This window comes from Sphaerodactylus townsendi, linkage group LG07 (assembly GCF_021028975.2).
Source record: "Sphaerodactylus townsendi isolate TG3544 linkage group LG07, MPM_Stown_v2.3, whole genome shotgun sequence".
Lineage (NCBI taxonomy): Eukaryota > Metazoa > Chordata > Lepidosauria > Squamata > Sphaerodactylidae > Sphaerodactylus > Sphaerodactylus townsendi.
In genome coordinates this window covers 80,073,594-80,089,007 of record NC_059431.1, presented here as the reverse complement: position 1 = coordinate 80,089,007, position 15,414 = coordinate 80,073,594, and the positions used below count along the sequence as shown (strand labels likewise).

Sequence of the window (15,414 nt, the reverse complement as noted above, 5' to 3'; positions counted from 1 at the left end):
GAAGTCATCATTTTCTTCCATCTTTCTTCTCCACAGAAGATAAAACAATACACTTATTTCATTTCATGGAATTGTATCCTGTTTCCCCTGTGAAACTATCCATATTTGACTAAATGTAAGTGTAAACATGATGAGAAAGGACACAAGGGCACAAGCACAAACAGACCAAGAATGAAATTACCAAAATCTTACCTGGGCAAACAAATAAGACATGACTACATCATCAAGAATAGGACTCTCTGTGCCCCGAGAAACACCATACCGATATGCTTGTGTACTGCCATTAGAATACCAGTGAGGGAAATAATACCTGTTAGGGAACATATTTTGTATTCTGTATCAATCTGGTTTGTTTTAAACAGCAAAGCTCTAGAAACATGTTGCCTGAGTATAATTTCAAGGCTTTCAGTACTTTAAGCAGCTCTATCTATATATTTTTTTTAAGTTTATGTCTGTCTTTTTCGCTTGAACTCAAGGCAGATTACAGGAGGGGAGTCAATATGGATGTGCATTTGCTTCATTTTTCCTCCCAAACTTGGTGTTCCTGTTGAAAGGGACTTGTGTTACAACACATGGCAAGTAAAAGAAACCAAACAATATGGCTTAATTGGGAAAGAAGGCAAGCAGCAGCTCTCTGGCAAAAATTAGCAAGTATGCAATGACTACTCCTAAACACAGGCAATATGTGCATATGACCTTTATTCTTGCAGTGATAAGGAACAAGGTTGCCTCACTTCTGCCAATTTTATCATCAAACTCTCTGAAGGGATGAAAAAGGTAGACTCCAATTATGATTTTTTTAAAAAGAATCTGCTTCACATTGCCAATGCAACTCAAATCATAATATACATCCATATGATGCAGCACTAATGATGTCTGGTTTCTGGTGGCAGATTCACATTAACTCAGTACTTCAGACAGCTTTGGCTTACCTACAACTGTTATGCTCTTAAGTTATACCCAGACTCCTTGGAATTCACAAAACAACAACAATGTTTACTGTACTGGTTGCTAAGAGCTAAGGATGAAAATCCCAATTCTCACCTTCAGTCAGTTCATAACCTCAACAGCAGTGTAATAGGACAATAAATTAATCACTGACATATACAAAAAGAGGTGCTCTTGCAATTTAGAGTTCAAATGTTCAAACTCCCCCAATGCAACTTAGGAAGTCCTCATGATTTTACATAACAGAGAGGAGGCATGCCCATCAGTCATGGATCATCAGTCATGATATAGTCAAATGTTATGGAGGTACCTTTCTTCTCTTTTGTTTTTGTTCAAGTCAATGGCGTACATAAGAATTATGAGTTTATAGTCCACTATGGTTAATACTGAATAACAAGTGGGGGGCCACAAAACTCACCAAGGGGGGATCCCATTTTCCCTTTCTAACCCTGCTGCAACCTGCCAGGCCTGCCAGTGGCTCCCAGGCTGTGCCACTGTGGCAGAGCCACCTTTCCCTCATTTTTTCTCGCTCTCCCCTAGCAGCTCAGCCAAGGCCCCCATTGGCAGCTGGCTTTCTCTCTCTCATTTTGACCCCTCTGCCCCTGTTGGCAGTTGACCTGAACTGCTCCAAGTGGGCATGCCAAGGCCACTGTCAGCAGCCACTTTTCCCAGCACCCTTCCCCTCCTGCAGTGGCTGGCATGAACTGTTCCAGGCAGATGTGCCAAGGCCCTGCCAGCAGACTGTAGCCACACCTGTGGCTTGCAGCAAGACAGAGAAAGACATCAGCCTGAGACTTCAGAAAGCTTCTGTCCCTCACTGTGCTAGGCTGGATTCATAGGAACAGTCTGCAGTCCTGCAGCTTAAATAACCTTCAAAGCTAGAGAACAGCCACCCATTCATTAACATGAGAATGTTCTTATTCACAAGAGGAGGAGATCTTTTCCAGTTGCAAATTTACATTTGTCAGAGATTTCCTCTATGCCTCAGAGCAGGAGACACCACTACAATAAGGCAAATTGTTCAACTTCTTCTGTCACAGCTACTCATTGCAGGTTTCTGAAAGACGAACAGTACAATTCTAAGCCACTTCTTCAGAAATATTAAAATGAAGTCCCAAATAATTCATACCTCCTGGACTTGTGGCTTGTGGATAATGCTAAGAACAAGAACAGTATGAGCTGTCTAATGAGTTTTTGGTACAGTTATTATTCACACAGCAAATCTCTGGGTTCCCAAGAGTGTCATGAAAAAAGCTCACCCCACAAATGTGTAGGAGTGACCATGCAAAACCTTCCTCAGACTGTCAACTCATCGAGGGAGTGCACCCACCTTCTGCATAATATGCATGCAATAAGGCTGATTACAGAATAAAAAGATACGGGCAAACAGCATTATTATTCTATATTAATCTTTCTGACAATTAAAGTATAATGAAAACCATGGTAAAAGGAAAACAATAACTGAATTACATTTCAACAGTTTAACGTTTTAATTAACAAATAACATTATTTCTACATGTCTAAGATAAAGCATTAATACTACCTTAATCGGTACAGTACGGTGTCACTAGCTGATCCCTCTGTTTGGAAAGTATGGTTTGGAGGATACCAACATCTATCTGCCTGGTTCATTAATGCAAACATGTTATGGTAGACTGGCAAGATTCCTGGTAAAGCAGAAGAACAACACATTTTACTGACTTTTAAAAAATACACCACAGAGAAATCACACACACACACACACCCTCCCTCCCTCTCAAGAGGCTGTCATGGAAAAACCTAAGCAATCAAGTATTCAAAGTACATTGAATTTAATTCAGGTAGACGCAAACTTTATTGAACCAGTGAGACAAACAAAAACAGCTGCCATATTATAGAAAGAAGGATGGAACAGGTTTGTCTATTCCTTAGTATATTTAAATATGAAGCTGTAGCCATTCCAAGTATTGCTTCCAATACTGACTAAAATTAGATACATATGCGCTCCCAAACAGCACAGCAAATCTGTATTGTAAAATGTGGGAAACAATTAATTTAGAAAGTTTTTTGGGGATGTAGATGTTATAAACCCTTGTACTTTAGCAGAGGTTATATCCCACCCACCCCTCAACACACAGTAAATGTAATCTAAGCTGATGGTATGTTAATAACAGGTTTTGATACTACTTTGGGAAACAAGTTATTCCAGTGGTTTCAGCTGGAGAAAAAGAATCAGTCCTTTGGCTCAAGACAGCCTTTCACTTTGCTATCCACAGCTCTGAAATTCCCTCATGGTCGTTCATTCCCCCTACAGAATACACAGTAGGTAAATTTGTACTGGAGCAGGTCCTTAGTAATCAACTTGCTGCTTTTGTTCTATTACATGTTTTAACAAGAAAAAAGAAACACAACTAGGCTTCATTGGTTATTAGTGTTTAACACCGCAGAAGTTTAAGCTTGTATACATTATTAATGAAGTTAAGTCATAGATATTTTTAAAAACTACTTCACAGAGATTACTCTCTAATGCATTTGAAGAACTACCTAGGCAAACATTTGCCATAGCTACGTTGAATAATTTCACTGAAATATTTCATAACATCAATTCCATCAGAATAAAAAAAAGGTCTTATAAACAGTAGTCTTCTTGTAAATTCCAACAATCCTTCCTCAGTGTAATAAAAAACATGGCCGATCAATCTTCCTTTATGTTTGATTCTACCCAGAGTACTCTTAAGTCACTGGTTAAATTTTTTTTTAATCAAGTTTAGGAAACAGTACTTTTGTCTTAGTTTACATTGGCAGAGAAGTGCAACAAAAGACAAATTTTAGGCAGAAGCAAGCTATGAAATCTTTCCTAGTTTTGTTAAAAAAAAACACACCCTGGTTGTGGTGGGTTTTCCAGCTGTGATACACCTCTGAAGATGCCAGCCACAGATGCAGGCGAAATGTTAGGAACAAGATCAACCAGACCATGGCCCCACAGCCTGGAAAACCCACCACAACCAGTTCCGACCGTGAAAGCCTTTGACAATACATAAAACACACCCTGATAGTACCTAAGATGGCTGCATACCACTATTAGATATTAATTAATATGTGTCTGTAGCCAGCTCCAGCTGCCATCCCAGACCTTCCACCACTACCCCAGGCTCACCACTCATGAGCAGATCTGCAAGTGCTCTGTGGAGGAGGCAGCAAGCGACAAGGCAGAGAGGCAGCAGGGATAAAGACCGCACTGAAGATGCCTCCAGCCATCCCAGGAGGAGGACAAAGGGAAGCAGGGCAATTATTTGCAGGAGGGTGAGAGAAGGAGGTTCAAAGGAAGAGCCAGGACAGTCTCCAAGAGAAAGGCCTCTGCAAGCACTCTGGCCAGTGCGCAGCTCAATGCGGCTGCGGGGCCAGACAATGCCTCAATTACTAATGGCTGGGGGGCTCTTGGGCCATGAGGCCAATCTGTGGGTCTGTGGGACCTGATGATCGGCCCGAGAGCCAATAGAGGTCTACCAACAGGCTTTGGCCCAGTGGAGGACAGTTAATGAGGATAAAAGGAAGAAGACAGAGAGGCCAGGGGAGGAGAAAGACAGAAAGGAAGAGAAAGGAAGGAAGAGGCCAGAGAGCCAAGCAAGAACAAGTGGGAGCAGAACAGAGAGGGAGAGGGAGAAGAAGTGGAAGAGTGAATAGGAGCCAGGTCTGACCCAGTCTTAGGCTCATTCCGCACATGCAGAATAATGCACTTTCAAACTGCTTTCAATGCTCTTTGAAGCTGTGCAGAATGGCAAAATTCACTTGCAAACAGTTGTGAAAGTGGTTTGAAAACACATTATTTTGCGTGTGCGGAAGGGGCCTTAGTGCCAGTCTGCAGTGTTAGGCCTGGGGCATGGCAGGCTTGAGGCTCAGGCCTTCTGTGTGGTTATGTGAGTCCTGGCCACAGAACTGGCAGACTACTGCACATGAAGGGATGGCTGAAGGCCCCCAACCCATAGATGGCACGGGAGGTGCTCCACAGTATATCACAGGCCGTTTCATCGGCCTCCTTATACTCTGCTAATCAGCCAAGAGTGCGCGGGCTGGCATGAAGGCGCAAGCCCGCTTTGCATGAACGGGCTATAGTCAGTAGATCTGGCAGGTCGCCGGCTTCTTTTTTCATTCACGGCAGCCGTATTCACACGCTGCCCCTCCCACCCCTGGAGGTCTGGAGGACAGTGTATGGGCCGCTACTTCCAGCAGGCGCACGCACGGGACACCGCGAAAGGGGCTGGACGGAGATAGTGTCGCCCCAGCGGCGCTGTTCGCACCGCCGCTGAAAGACGCTTCCCAACAACAACCCTTGGGGCATTGTTGTTTAGGCAGCCTGAGGTCAGCCCTTGGGAGGGAAAGCGCATCCAGGGTTCAGCTGCTGCGTTGCAGCAGTGGCGCTTCTGGGCGAACGGGCGGCCTGGGCAGCGCTTTTACCGCCTCTAGGCCGCCGCTAATTGGCTATCGGTGGAAACGGCCATAGTGAAATTTAGGCTACTCATTAACAATAGCTAAGTCCGAATTAACAAGGAAAGATTTATTTAATTCCTGAATGTATATAGTGCTTTCCATTCTAAAAAAGACAGCCCAACTAAAAAATGAAAAATACAGGAAGGGGACAATCAGCTGGAGGATGATTTGATGAAGAAGTGCTAGGATACTTACATTCTTAAATGACCCTTACAGAGGATTATAAGAAATAGAACTGAATGCCTAAAAGATAGAAATTCAAAAGGGAGTTTGTTAATTTGGAGAAGCTCCAACCGTGTTTCTAGTATCCCTAGATATAACAGTAAAATGGAAGAATTGAGAATAAATAACATATACTATCTTTAAATGGCATGCCCTCACAAACAGTTTACAGGATGCCAGCAGTTAAAAAATAGGTCAGTCAAACTCTGTGTCTTTGTCCCTGGGTCTAGTGTTTGCCCAGGTATCACTCTCTGCTCCTAAATGAGGACCTGCTAAGTGTATTTCAAGCAACAGTTCTCTCCACGGTTTTATCCTCAGAACAACCCTTAGATAAGTTAGGCTGAGAGCTGCAGGACTGGTCTAAGGACACTCTGTGTCCGGTGTGAGTGGAGTGGGGAGTCTAGTTCAACACTCTACCCATTCCTTACAAACCCACCAATGCACAATCACACCCAAGCTGAAAAGAAAGTATGAACTAAGCCCCAAGATAATTTCTGACCTGTCTTCCTTGTTAAATAATAATTTTAAAAAGCAACCAAAGTGGCTCAACCAGTTAGAAAACTGTCGCAATCTTACCACAAGCCTTACAGGCAGCCATACAGAGCTCTTCCGCAACATATTGTCCAGCTGGAAACTGCAGATAATCGCCTTCCACTTTCCCTGGGAATAATAAACATAAAACCCTCAAGCAGCGCTTTCTCCTCGGCTGTGAAGGGCTGGCCCTGCTGATGCTCCATTCTGATGAACAGCAGGTGATGTCGGTCCTTCCATCTCTGTTATTGTAAGACAGGCCATGGCATCTTTGATATCCTTTCAAAGCATATTTCTGCAAGAAATTAAAAAGAATCTAATGATTTAACATTACGAAAAACATTCTATAGAAAAGTGTTGTTCTGCAATACTTCCTCCCCAGTAGCATTCATAAAGCAACAGAACTTTTACTTCAACAGTACTAAATTTGTTAGGGTTTTAAGATCCTGTATGAGAGTTGAAGTGCTGGCCTTAGGGTCTCAAGGGAATTTGGTGTAGATGCCCCTCACAGAGCTTCATGTCAAGTTGTAGGGTTTTTTTACTACACTAAAAAGATTCTAAATATGAACCAAACAGCAAGTGGAGGTTCTCTGCTCTACCCACACAAGCTTACTAACCATCCAACGGAGCTTTCTTTTAAAATGATAAGACTATGGTGATAATGTATACAGGGAAAAAAACAAAGATATTCAATATGCTGACTTCCAGATGCAGGAAGAGAAGCTTCACTGAAGACCTTAGGTAATGCTAGGAATTCATACTGCTACCCAACAGAAATTACTTTCTATAAAAGCTTAATGGTAAAACAGAATCCTCCTAAGGGCCTCCCTTGGCAAACTAATTCATGCATGTGTGTTTTCCGCTGGCAAGCAACTGCTAGAAGGCTCCTTGAGGTGAAGAAGCTGCATGAATTAACTCTAAGAAAAATACTGTTCTTAACAACAAATAGCAAATAACAAGATCTTTAATGGCATCAATACACAAAATAAAACTGCTGGTTTCACTGCCAGGGCTTCACGGCTCTGGCCCCTGCCTGCTATGGAATGCCCCACTCCATCAGTCCTGGTTCTGGCGGACCTCATGAAGTTCCTAGGGCCTGTAAGACAGAATTATTCCACTGGCTTTGAGAGGCTGGCCGTTTTACTGCCCCCCCCACCTGGAGATTCTGCCATTTCCACTTCCATCTTTGTCACCCTTGTTGGGCCTTGCTGTGATTCCATCTGGGCCTCCACCTGTTCCTCCTCCTTTTCCTCTTTTTCTTTTTTATTTTTTTTCCCTTGCTTTTGTACCTTTGTGTTGCCTGTTTTGAACTCGGTTTTAAGCTGTTTTGAATTCCTTCTTTGGATTGTTTAAATTATATGTAATTGCTGTCGGAGTTTTAATGTTTATTATTATTATTATTCTGTTATTGAGTTGTTGCTGATAATAGCCATATTGTTGAGCTTCCTCGAGTCTCCTTCCTTCGGGAAGAGGTATGCCCAGGAAATCTAAAATATAAATAAATAAATAAATAAAAAACATATTCAGAAAAATCAAAGCAAATTCTGAAGGTCGTAAAATTTCGAATAAAAGCTTTGAAATAAAAAATCTGGTAACCATCTCTTTGTATTATGTATTGTTCACAATTAAGTAAATAGGTTGCTGTTTCATGATCTCTCTCTGGTCTCTTTAGAATAGCTTCATAAAAGTGACCGTATAAGTGCTGTTGTTACAGAACAGTACGCGGTCCTGTCGTTTTCGGGAAGTTCCGGGTTGGAGCAGGAACAAAGTCTTTCACTGTTCTTAACTAAAAGTCTGGGAATTTATAACCCGGAGAAATTAACACAATGGTTTAATCTGGGAACTTTCATTCTTCTTTTCAAGGACAAGCATATTAACCAGTTCCCTGATTCAGATGTTTCATTTCTGCATTTAAAAAGCAAAAGGTCTTAGATCCTCTTTTTGTTTACTTCCTCAAAATAAAAGTACTGAAGAACTATTGCTGAAATATTATTATTCTTGAAATCTTCATCACTGTTTTTTGTTTTTTTTCATGGCTAAAGTAAATTCTTAATGTCTGATCCTCCAAACACCTAAATGTCATAAACTTGGCACCTAAGGATTTTTTCCCCAAAGAGCACAGGCTGCATTTAAAGTTACGCAAATCCTGGTTAGTCTGTACTTCATGTGCACAAGACCACTGTTTGTTCATGAAGCTGAATTACTGTGCAGCTTGCCTTCTTTCCCAGCTTCAAGCAAACATCTCCAATGCCATCCCAAGCTGACTGTACTAACAAGATGTAGTACAAATATCAGTATGTATTCCATTCTACGAAGTGGTCAGATCCAGAAAGTGGAGAGAGAACTGAATAGAGATATCCTTATATCTTAGATGTTATGGATTCACACTTATCAGCCTTCGCTAGCATGGCCAATTGGCTTTCGCTAAGCAATGGATGGGAATTGTAGTCCATAACATCTGGAGTGCCAAAGGTTCGCCACCATGGAACTAGAACAAACCCAGCCTCCCCAGTCTAACTTTTGACTCAGTGTATCTCTTTCCCCCTTTCTGTCAAGTTTTCAACAAACTTCTACACATTTTAAACATTGAAACAAAGTTGATTTTTTGCAAGCCTCATACCTACCTACAGTGGCATAGCTATAGAAAATGGAGTCCAGGGCAAGAACTGATTTGGTACTCCCTCCCCTCATGCAAGCATCCAGTACTCATATTTTAAATAACTACACAATAATATTAGCATCTCCCCCACAACAGCCCAAACATTACAGCACACAGGTGGAAAGGCAGCGAATTACCCCAAGCACCAAAAACTGCCTCCCCAACACTGCAACTGTTATGGCACAGAGACAGAAAGGCGGCAGATTACCCCCGTTTGCAGGCTGGGACACATAGGGCCTTTCCCCACTCACCATTTGCTGCGCGCTACTCTTGCCAAGTAGCGCAGGGTCCAGCGCACTCCCCACTACAGGGGCGGTGACAACGCAGCCGCCCCGACTCTGCCACTCTTGCGCCCCCTCAGCGCGCGTCATTTCTGGAGCTGCTGAAAACGGCGCCTTTTGATGACCCCGCGCAGAGCGTGGGGCAGTGGGGAAGCCGGGGAACACAATCCCCTTGCTGAAAAGGTCCATGCTGGATGAAACTGACGTCATTTTTAAAAGTGGGGAAACGGCCATATTTGTAGCCTGCAGTCTGACATTTCAAATGGGATGCTTTGGGCGGGGGCAGTATTCTGACAAGGCAAGTTCCAAAAGGTTTTAAAGCAGAAAGGCTGCTCCCCCCCCTCTCCCCCACCCCCAGAATTGCTAACAGTCATAGCTTGATGTGGAGGCTGCTTGCTGGGGCCCTGCTGGACTTGGAGTCGGGAGGACTGACTGACTGGCCGAGCTGCTTTTTCGCACACCTGCCAGGCCAGCGAGCAGGCACCTTTGTTGCCATGAAGACACAACCCACCACCTGCTGGTGCTGCCCCTGCTGGGCCTTGTTTACTGAGCCAGAGCCAGACTTACGAGAACTGGCCAGGGTGCTGCACATGCGATGCCGAGAGAACTGGTCAGGCAAGGGTTGCTGTGCTTCTGATGGGCCCTGCACATCTTGCTCCTGGTAGGCAGGGCTGGGGGGGGGGGGTGCAAATGCACTCCACATGACTTTCAAAAGTGGGGCCCAGGTCACAAGACTCCCCACCCCCTAAGATATACCTTTCCCTTCTGCTGTTACACCTTATTCTTTAACCTTGTTTTTTGCCAAACAATAAGCCGCTGGCTGGGAACACACGATCTCTTCTTCTTCCCCCATCCAGGTGTAAACACTGAATTGGAGGAGGAGATCTAGGGAGTAAGGAATGGCAGTAGGTGGGTACTTGTTAGCATCTATGCCTTGTGCAGAGCAACTTCTATTGTGTGTGGTGGTAAACTGAACAAAAACCCATGCAAATATTAGAGCTTTTTTTACCCTGCTTTCTTTTAAGTTTTCCCTGGGTAGAGGTTGAAGTCTCTGAAACACAATCCAGCTTGGCAAGTCAGAAGCATAGTCCTATATGAAGTGCTGGTTGCAGCTGTCTAATACAGAAGCTCTAAATAAAGATGACAGTGCCCCTCTTGAACGATTTTTCACCCAGCAGGTTTTTCATGTTAAATATGCTTTCCATTTCATAATGCAAACTACATTTCCGAACAGACAATGAGCCAATAAAAGGATTTATTTCTTCTGCATTGCTTATTCCTGCTAAATTCAAAATACATTGTAATTTAAAAACTAGTGTCCTGCACTTTGCAGGTCAGCCCAGTTAGGTTTGATTTGAAGCAGTCCACTTGAGTCTAGACAGCAAGGCTTGAGAGCACTGCTAAGTGCTGGCAGCCAGAGACTGGAACTAGAGCTGGCACACAGGCTTGTGCCTAGGGGACCAGTTGATCCAGCAAAGCAGTTTTCCTAACCCTCAGCAAATAGGCTGGGAAGTAACTAATCTCAGCTGCCCTGCTGGCAGTTGTTGAATGTCTGCAATGCACTATGCCGGGGTGAGGATCCTGCAAAGACCTACTGTCCTCATTTCCTGGCTCTGGAATGCAGCTAATCAAGCAATTTTGCCTCCTTTGAACTACCTCAGTTCCTGCCTGCCTTAGTTGGCCCACTGTGATTGGGGCTTCCATGTCCCCTTCAGAGAGAAAACTATCTTCTGCAGTGCTCGATAAAAGCACACAACTCCCAGAGCAGTTTAAAGATGGATTTGTGCAGCCTGGGACTCCCATATCAAAAAATGGAGAGGGATGAATACGTAGGCTGAGGACAGAGTAATCCAAAGGTCAGAAAAAAAAGAAAAAAGAAAATGAAAGCAGAGCAGGCAACTAATGCTGCTTCTCCCTGTGAACAAGGAAAGAAACTAAGGCTCAAGGGTGACACCCCCAGCCAGTGACTTAGGTATAGATTTTTTATGGGGTGCATTCAGTGACTGAGGGCTTTCTGGCTGTTCCATTCCATGCATTGTTTCAGGCAAGCCGGACATGTAATGGGAGTGGTTTGAACCTGAGAAACCCCCCCCCCTTACCTATGTCCCTGCCCCACCAGAAACAGGAAGCTGCATAATTGGTGGAAATCATGCACAAGATGTTCTCCTTGTTCAATGGGAGAGCTGTTTCAGAGTTGCAGTAGTGTATCTTTTAGGACTTCTTTTGAGACAGTAGCTTTCAAGTGCCCAATCCAAATTTACATAAATATACATACATAAACAAACACACACATTAGTGGGGCTTTGAGCAATAATGTGAAGTGCATTTTATGCCAGTGGAAAGAATTCAGTTTCAAGATATTAAAGGACAGTAGTAAGAGAGATTAACAGTGCAACTGTAAAGCAAGTTACACCATTAGATTTCAGTTAATTTAGAAGAGCATAACTTGGTTTAGGATTACTGTTAGCAACTGAAAGGGAATATTTAGAACATGGGGGCAGGGGGACCAGGGGCATAGGATAATTTCTGTGTACAAATTTTGAAATATACAATAGGAGATATTTTAAGCAATGAATAGTCAATAAAATAAAAGATTTTGCCTGTCATTTCCTTTCTTGTATAGACAAAGAAACATATATTTTGGCTCAAGTGGGGAAAAATGGGACTTCAATTTAGGCTTGTGGCATTTGTCACACTGGAAGAGACAGACAGCAGAAAGTAAATGAACATTTTCATTCCAATGGATAAACATTATCAACCCTTTTCATGAAAGATCCTGTAGTTATCTGTTCTTTCTACCCCTTATTTCATTTATATAGCATTCACATTATGAAAGTACATTTTCTGCTTCGGGCAAATTTCTATTAATGACACTGGAACCTTGTATAACAATTATACAAATTAGCAGTTACATAACAATAAAAAAATAACTTTGATATTCAGCTGTTTCTGATTTTAAGAATGCTACTTATTGAGATGGAAATACACCTGAAGTTCCCAGGGAAACCTTGTTTGCCTCATCCATCAAGTTTTCACTTTCCCCCCATAAACTGCACATACGATTCTTTCAAAAAATTACCCATAGCTTCAAGGAAAAGTCACAAAATAAAGAATTTATCCATATCACCAATTCATTTTTTAAAATTTTAAAAATTGTTTTATTGTTTTATTCTGTTGTTCACCACCCTGAACCCTTCAGGGGAGGGCGGTTTACAAGTTTAATAAATAAATAAATAACTGCTGTCAGATTAAGTAATAATTATATAGCTGCTTTTGATACATTCTATGGTTCTGAAAGATCCAAAGTTATCAGACCATCTTTGCTTTCTCCTTTTGAAGAAAGGAAAGGGCAAGGATTCCAAAACCTAATTATATGGATTGTATGGGATTCTAACACAGCTAACAAGCTTATCAATAGAAATTAGTTTTCTTTACTCTGACATAAGGTTCAAGGGTTGAGTAAACAAACACGGATTAATGGATTCAGTTATCAACTGTATACTTATCTTTTTACATTATAAACACGAGTATTTCCCAATACGTTAGGCTCAAGGGTTGGGTAAACAAATTAATGGATTTAGTTATCAACTGTATATTATTCTTCCTATATTTTAAACACTTGTATTTCCCAATAACTCATTAAACCACTCAACCAACCCAATCTATGTAAACAGATTCTTTACTCAGAATAGAAGATTCACTGCTCCCCCATTTCCCAACACTTAAGCAACTTCCCCAGTCTCTCTGAACACTAACATCCTCACACACACACACACACACACACACACACACACACACACACACACACACACACACACAGAGAGAGAGAGAGAGAGCGAGAGAGAGAGAGAGAGAGAGAGAGTAGGTGGGAAGTTGATGCTTTGACTATAAGCCATGTCAGCTTTCTCCCTATAGTAATTCTTTAATATTTGATGGATTCAAATAGCAATCTCTGATGATTTTAAACTCAGGGGTTCTTTTTTCAGCATTAGTTTTCACTCAGATGCAAATCCATCACTCCCTATCTATTGTGCTTCGGTACTTCTCCTTCTAATCAGGTAAAACATAATTTCTTTCCCTCAACTTCCTTCCTCAGGTCATCTGTCTGCACCCTTCTCCAACAGCCTTTATTAAAACCTCAGCAACTGCCAATCAATCCCTCTCCCCACCTTCCCTCACCTCCATGATAACATATCACACACTGCTGATCCACTACACCCCATGTTAGCCATTCTCTGACAAGGGTCACTACGGTCGATTCCCCATGGGGGAAATATCCCGGAATACTCATGGCAGACATCCCAGTTCAAGGAGGGACTCCCCATGGCTCCCGCGCCAAATTCGACTCTGTCCTGGCCCTGCCCTGCGATATCCTCCTCATCCTGGGGTTTTCAAAAAATCACCAGGAAGGAGGATCTTTTCTAACAATGAGGCTGGTATCATGGGGAAAATAACCATTATGCCGGGTTGTTTTTCCCGCCCTGAGTCTCCATTCGAGCTGTCAGCCAATCATAGCACACAGTGGCCTGGGCATGCTCAGAATGGGTGACTCAGGATGGGCAGGAATGTGCTTTTTATGTTTTCTTCTTGGATACGAAGCTATGACCATGCAAAGATAAAAACTGAACACACCTTTTTTGTATGCTGTTCTTGGCCACGAAGCTCTATGCTTTGTGACGACGTAGCTATGTAGCGGTGACGAAAAAGAAGAGAACACTCATTCAAAACAACAGCCAATCAGAGAGCTAGCAACAAATGAGCCTCAAAGCTGATCCTGGACTTGTGGAAAATCGGTGGACTTCTGATCCCAGTTTCAACTCGAGACCTCAGCTGCAGTGGAAAGGGACACACTAGGATAAAAAGTTACTAGTATTTTATGGTCCCGGTCCAATCCCAGGATATTTCCCCCATGGGGAATTGACCTACATCATATCTCCCTTAATAGAAGTGTGTCAGTGTTGGAATAAACAATGGCACTTTGAAAATTATACAGTAAACAATCTTACTGGCAAAGAAAACCCCTTTCATGGACATGTGATTGTGGAACAAACTAAACACAAATGTTGCTCGTTTCATTTTTCATTTCCAAAATGGCCACCCATGGCTCTGTCACATAGGATATGACAGAAATCCTAAAATTTACTAAGACTCAAGAATGTCACCAAGAGTTTCTGTGATCTTGAACCCCTGGACATTCTATCACAATAAGCCATTCCCTTTCATTCCACATTGGACCATCCTGGCAGATTTAAACTCTTTTGGACAAATGACAATCCAGTCTGGACTAGACCACCTATCTGTCATGGAAGTTCAGAGCCATGACCAGGTTCTTGATGGAGAAGGGGCTATATTTTATGCAGCTCCAATTGGTAACATGTGAAAAATCAGCTAATGTTGAGGAACTGACTTGGTAACCAGAGACAATTTCTCACACCTCAAACTGTAGTCTCAGTGAAATGAATCCTAAAAACCCAGTTATTAGGAGTAACAATCATCATCAAAGATAGAGCTCTGACATCAAAGATAGAGCTTTACATGGGACTTGCTAAAGCCATTTGTTACTCCTAATAACTGGGTTTTTATTCATTTCACTGAGACTACAATTTGAGGTGTGAGAAATTGTCTCTGGTTACCAAGTCAGTTTCTCAACATTAGCTGATTTTGCACATAAAGACCACACATTTGCCACACACTTTTCCAGTCAATGTTGGCAGTCATCATGTCCCCATTTTTCATCAATTGTGTTTCCATCTTCATTTTGGAGGCTGTTGCATTGTCTTCCTTTCTGTCTCATGTTCTGTTTAATATTATCTCTGAGTTGCAACAGGATCCACCCTAATTAGATGTGCCAATTTGAAACAGGGCATCAGCATTCAAATGTCTTTTGACAGATCAATGTGCATGATCATTTAGGAATTCATATCATTCAGTTAACAGTAACAGTAGCACAAGCCAGACACTGCCGCTTCTGGTGTTTTCCGTATGGGGACAGGCTTGTGTAGCTTTCTTGATATATCATTATACCAAAGGTTTTTTTGAATTCCCAGTTTTCCTTAAAAAATGTTCGTAGCCCAGTTAACTGTGGAGGTATCCTTTTTTTTTTTATATCTCTCTGCAAGGAAAGGGTTTAATTTTTTAAAGAAGGAAGCTAAGAATTCAGATAACCTGATGTTTATTTTTGGATAATGATGTATCAATGAAACACAAATCACTGATTTTAAAAAAGAAAAGAAAAATCCTCTGCGGTAGAGAGAAAAAATGACAGTTGAAGTGGAAATGGATGTTGTATGGGCAAAACCTGGGAAA

The 15,414-nt window shown here is 42.2% G+C and overlaps 1 protein-coding gene across 2 annotated transcripts in view; it reads right to left on the bottom strand.

Annotated features, from left to right (window-relative positions):
• Positions 1-15,414, bottom strand: part of JAK2 (Janus kinase 2) — a 91,103-nt gene that overhangs the window by 44,203 nt on the left and 31,486 nt on the right. For both annotated transcript variants that reach the window (XM_048503149.1, XM_048503148.1), the window contains 3 exons: positions 6,214-6,463; positions 2,492-2,615; positions 193-310 (listed from right to left, as the gene is read on the bottom strand). In XM_048503149.1, coding sequence (XP_048359106.1) covers positions 193-310; positions 2,492-2,615; positions 6,214-6,235 — 264 coding nt within the window. In that variant the 5' untranslated portion in view covers positions 6,236-6,463. The remainder of the gene's footprint in view (positions 1-192; positions 311-2,491; positions 2,616-6,213; positions 6,464-15,414) is intronic.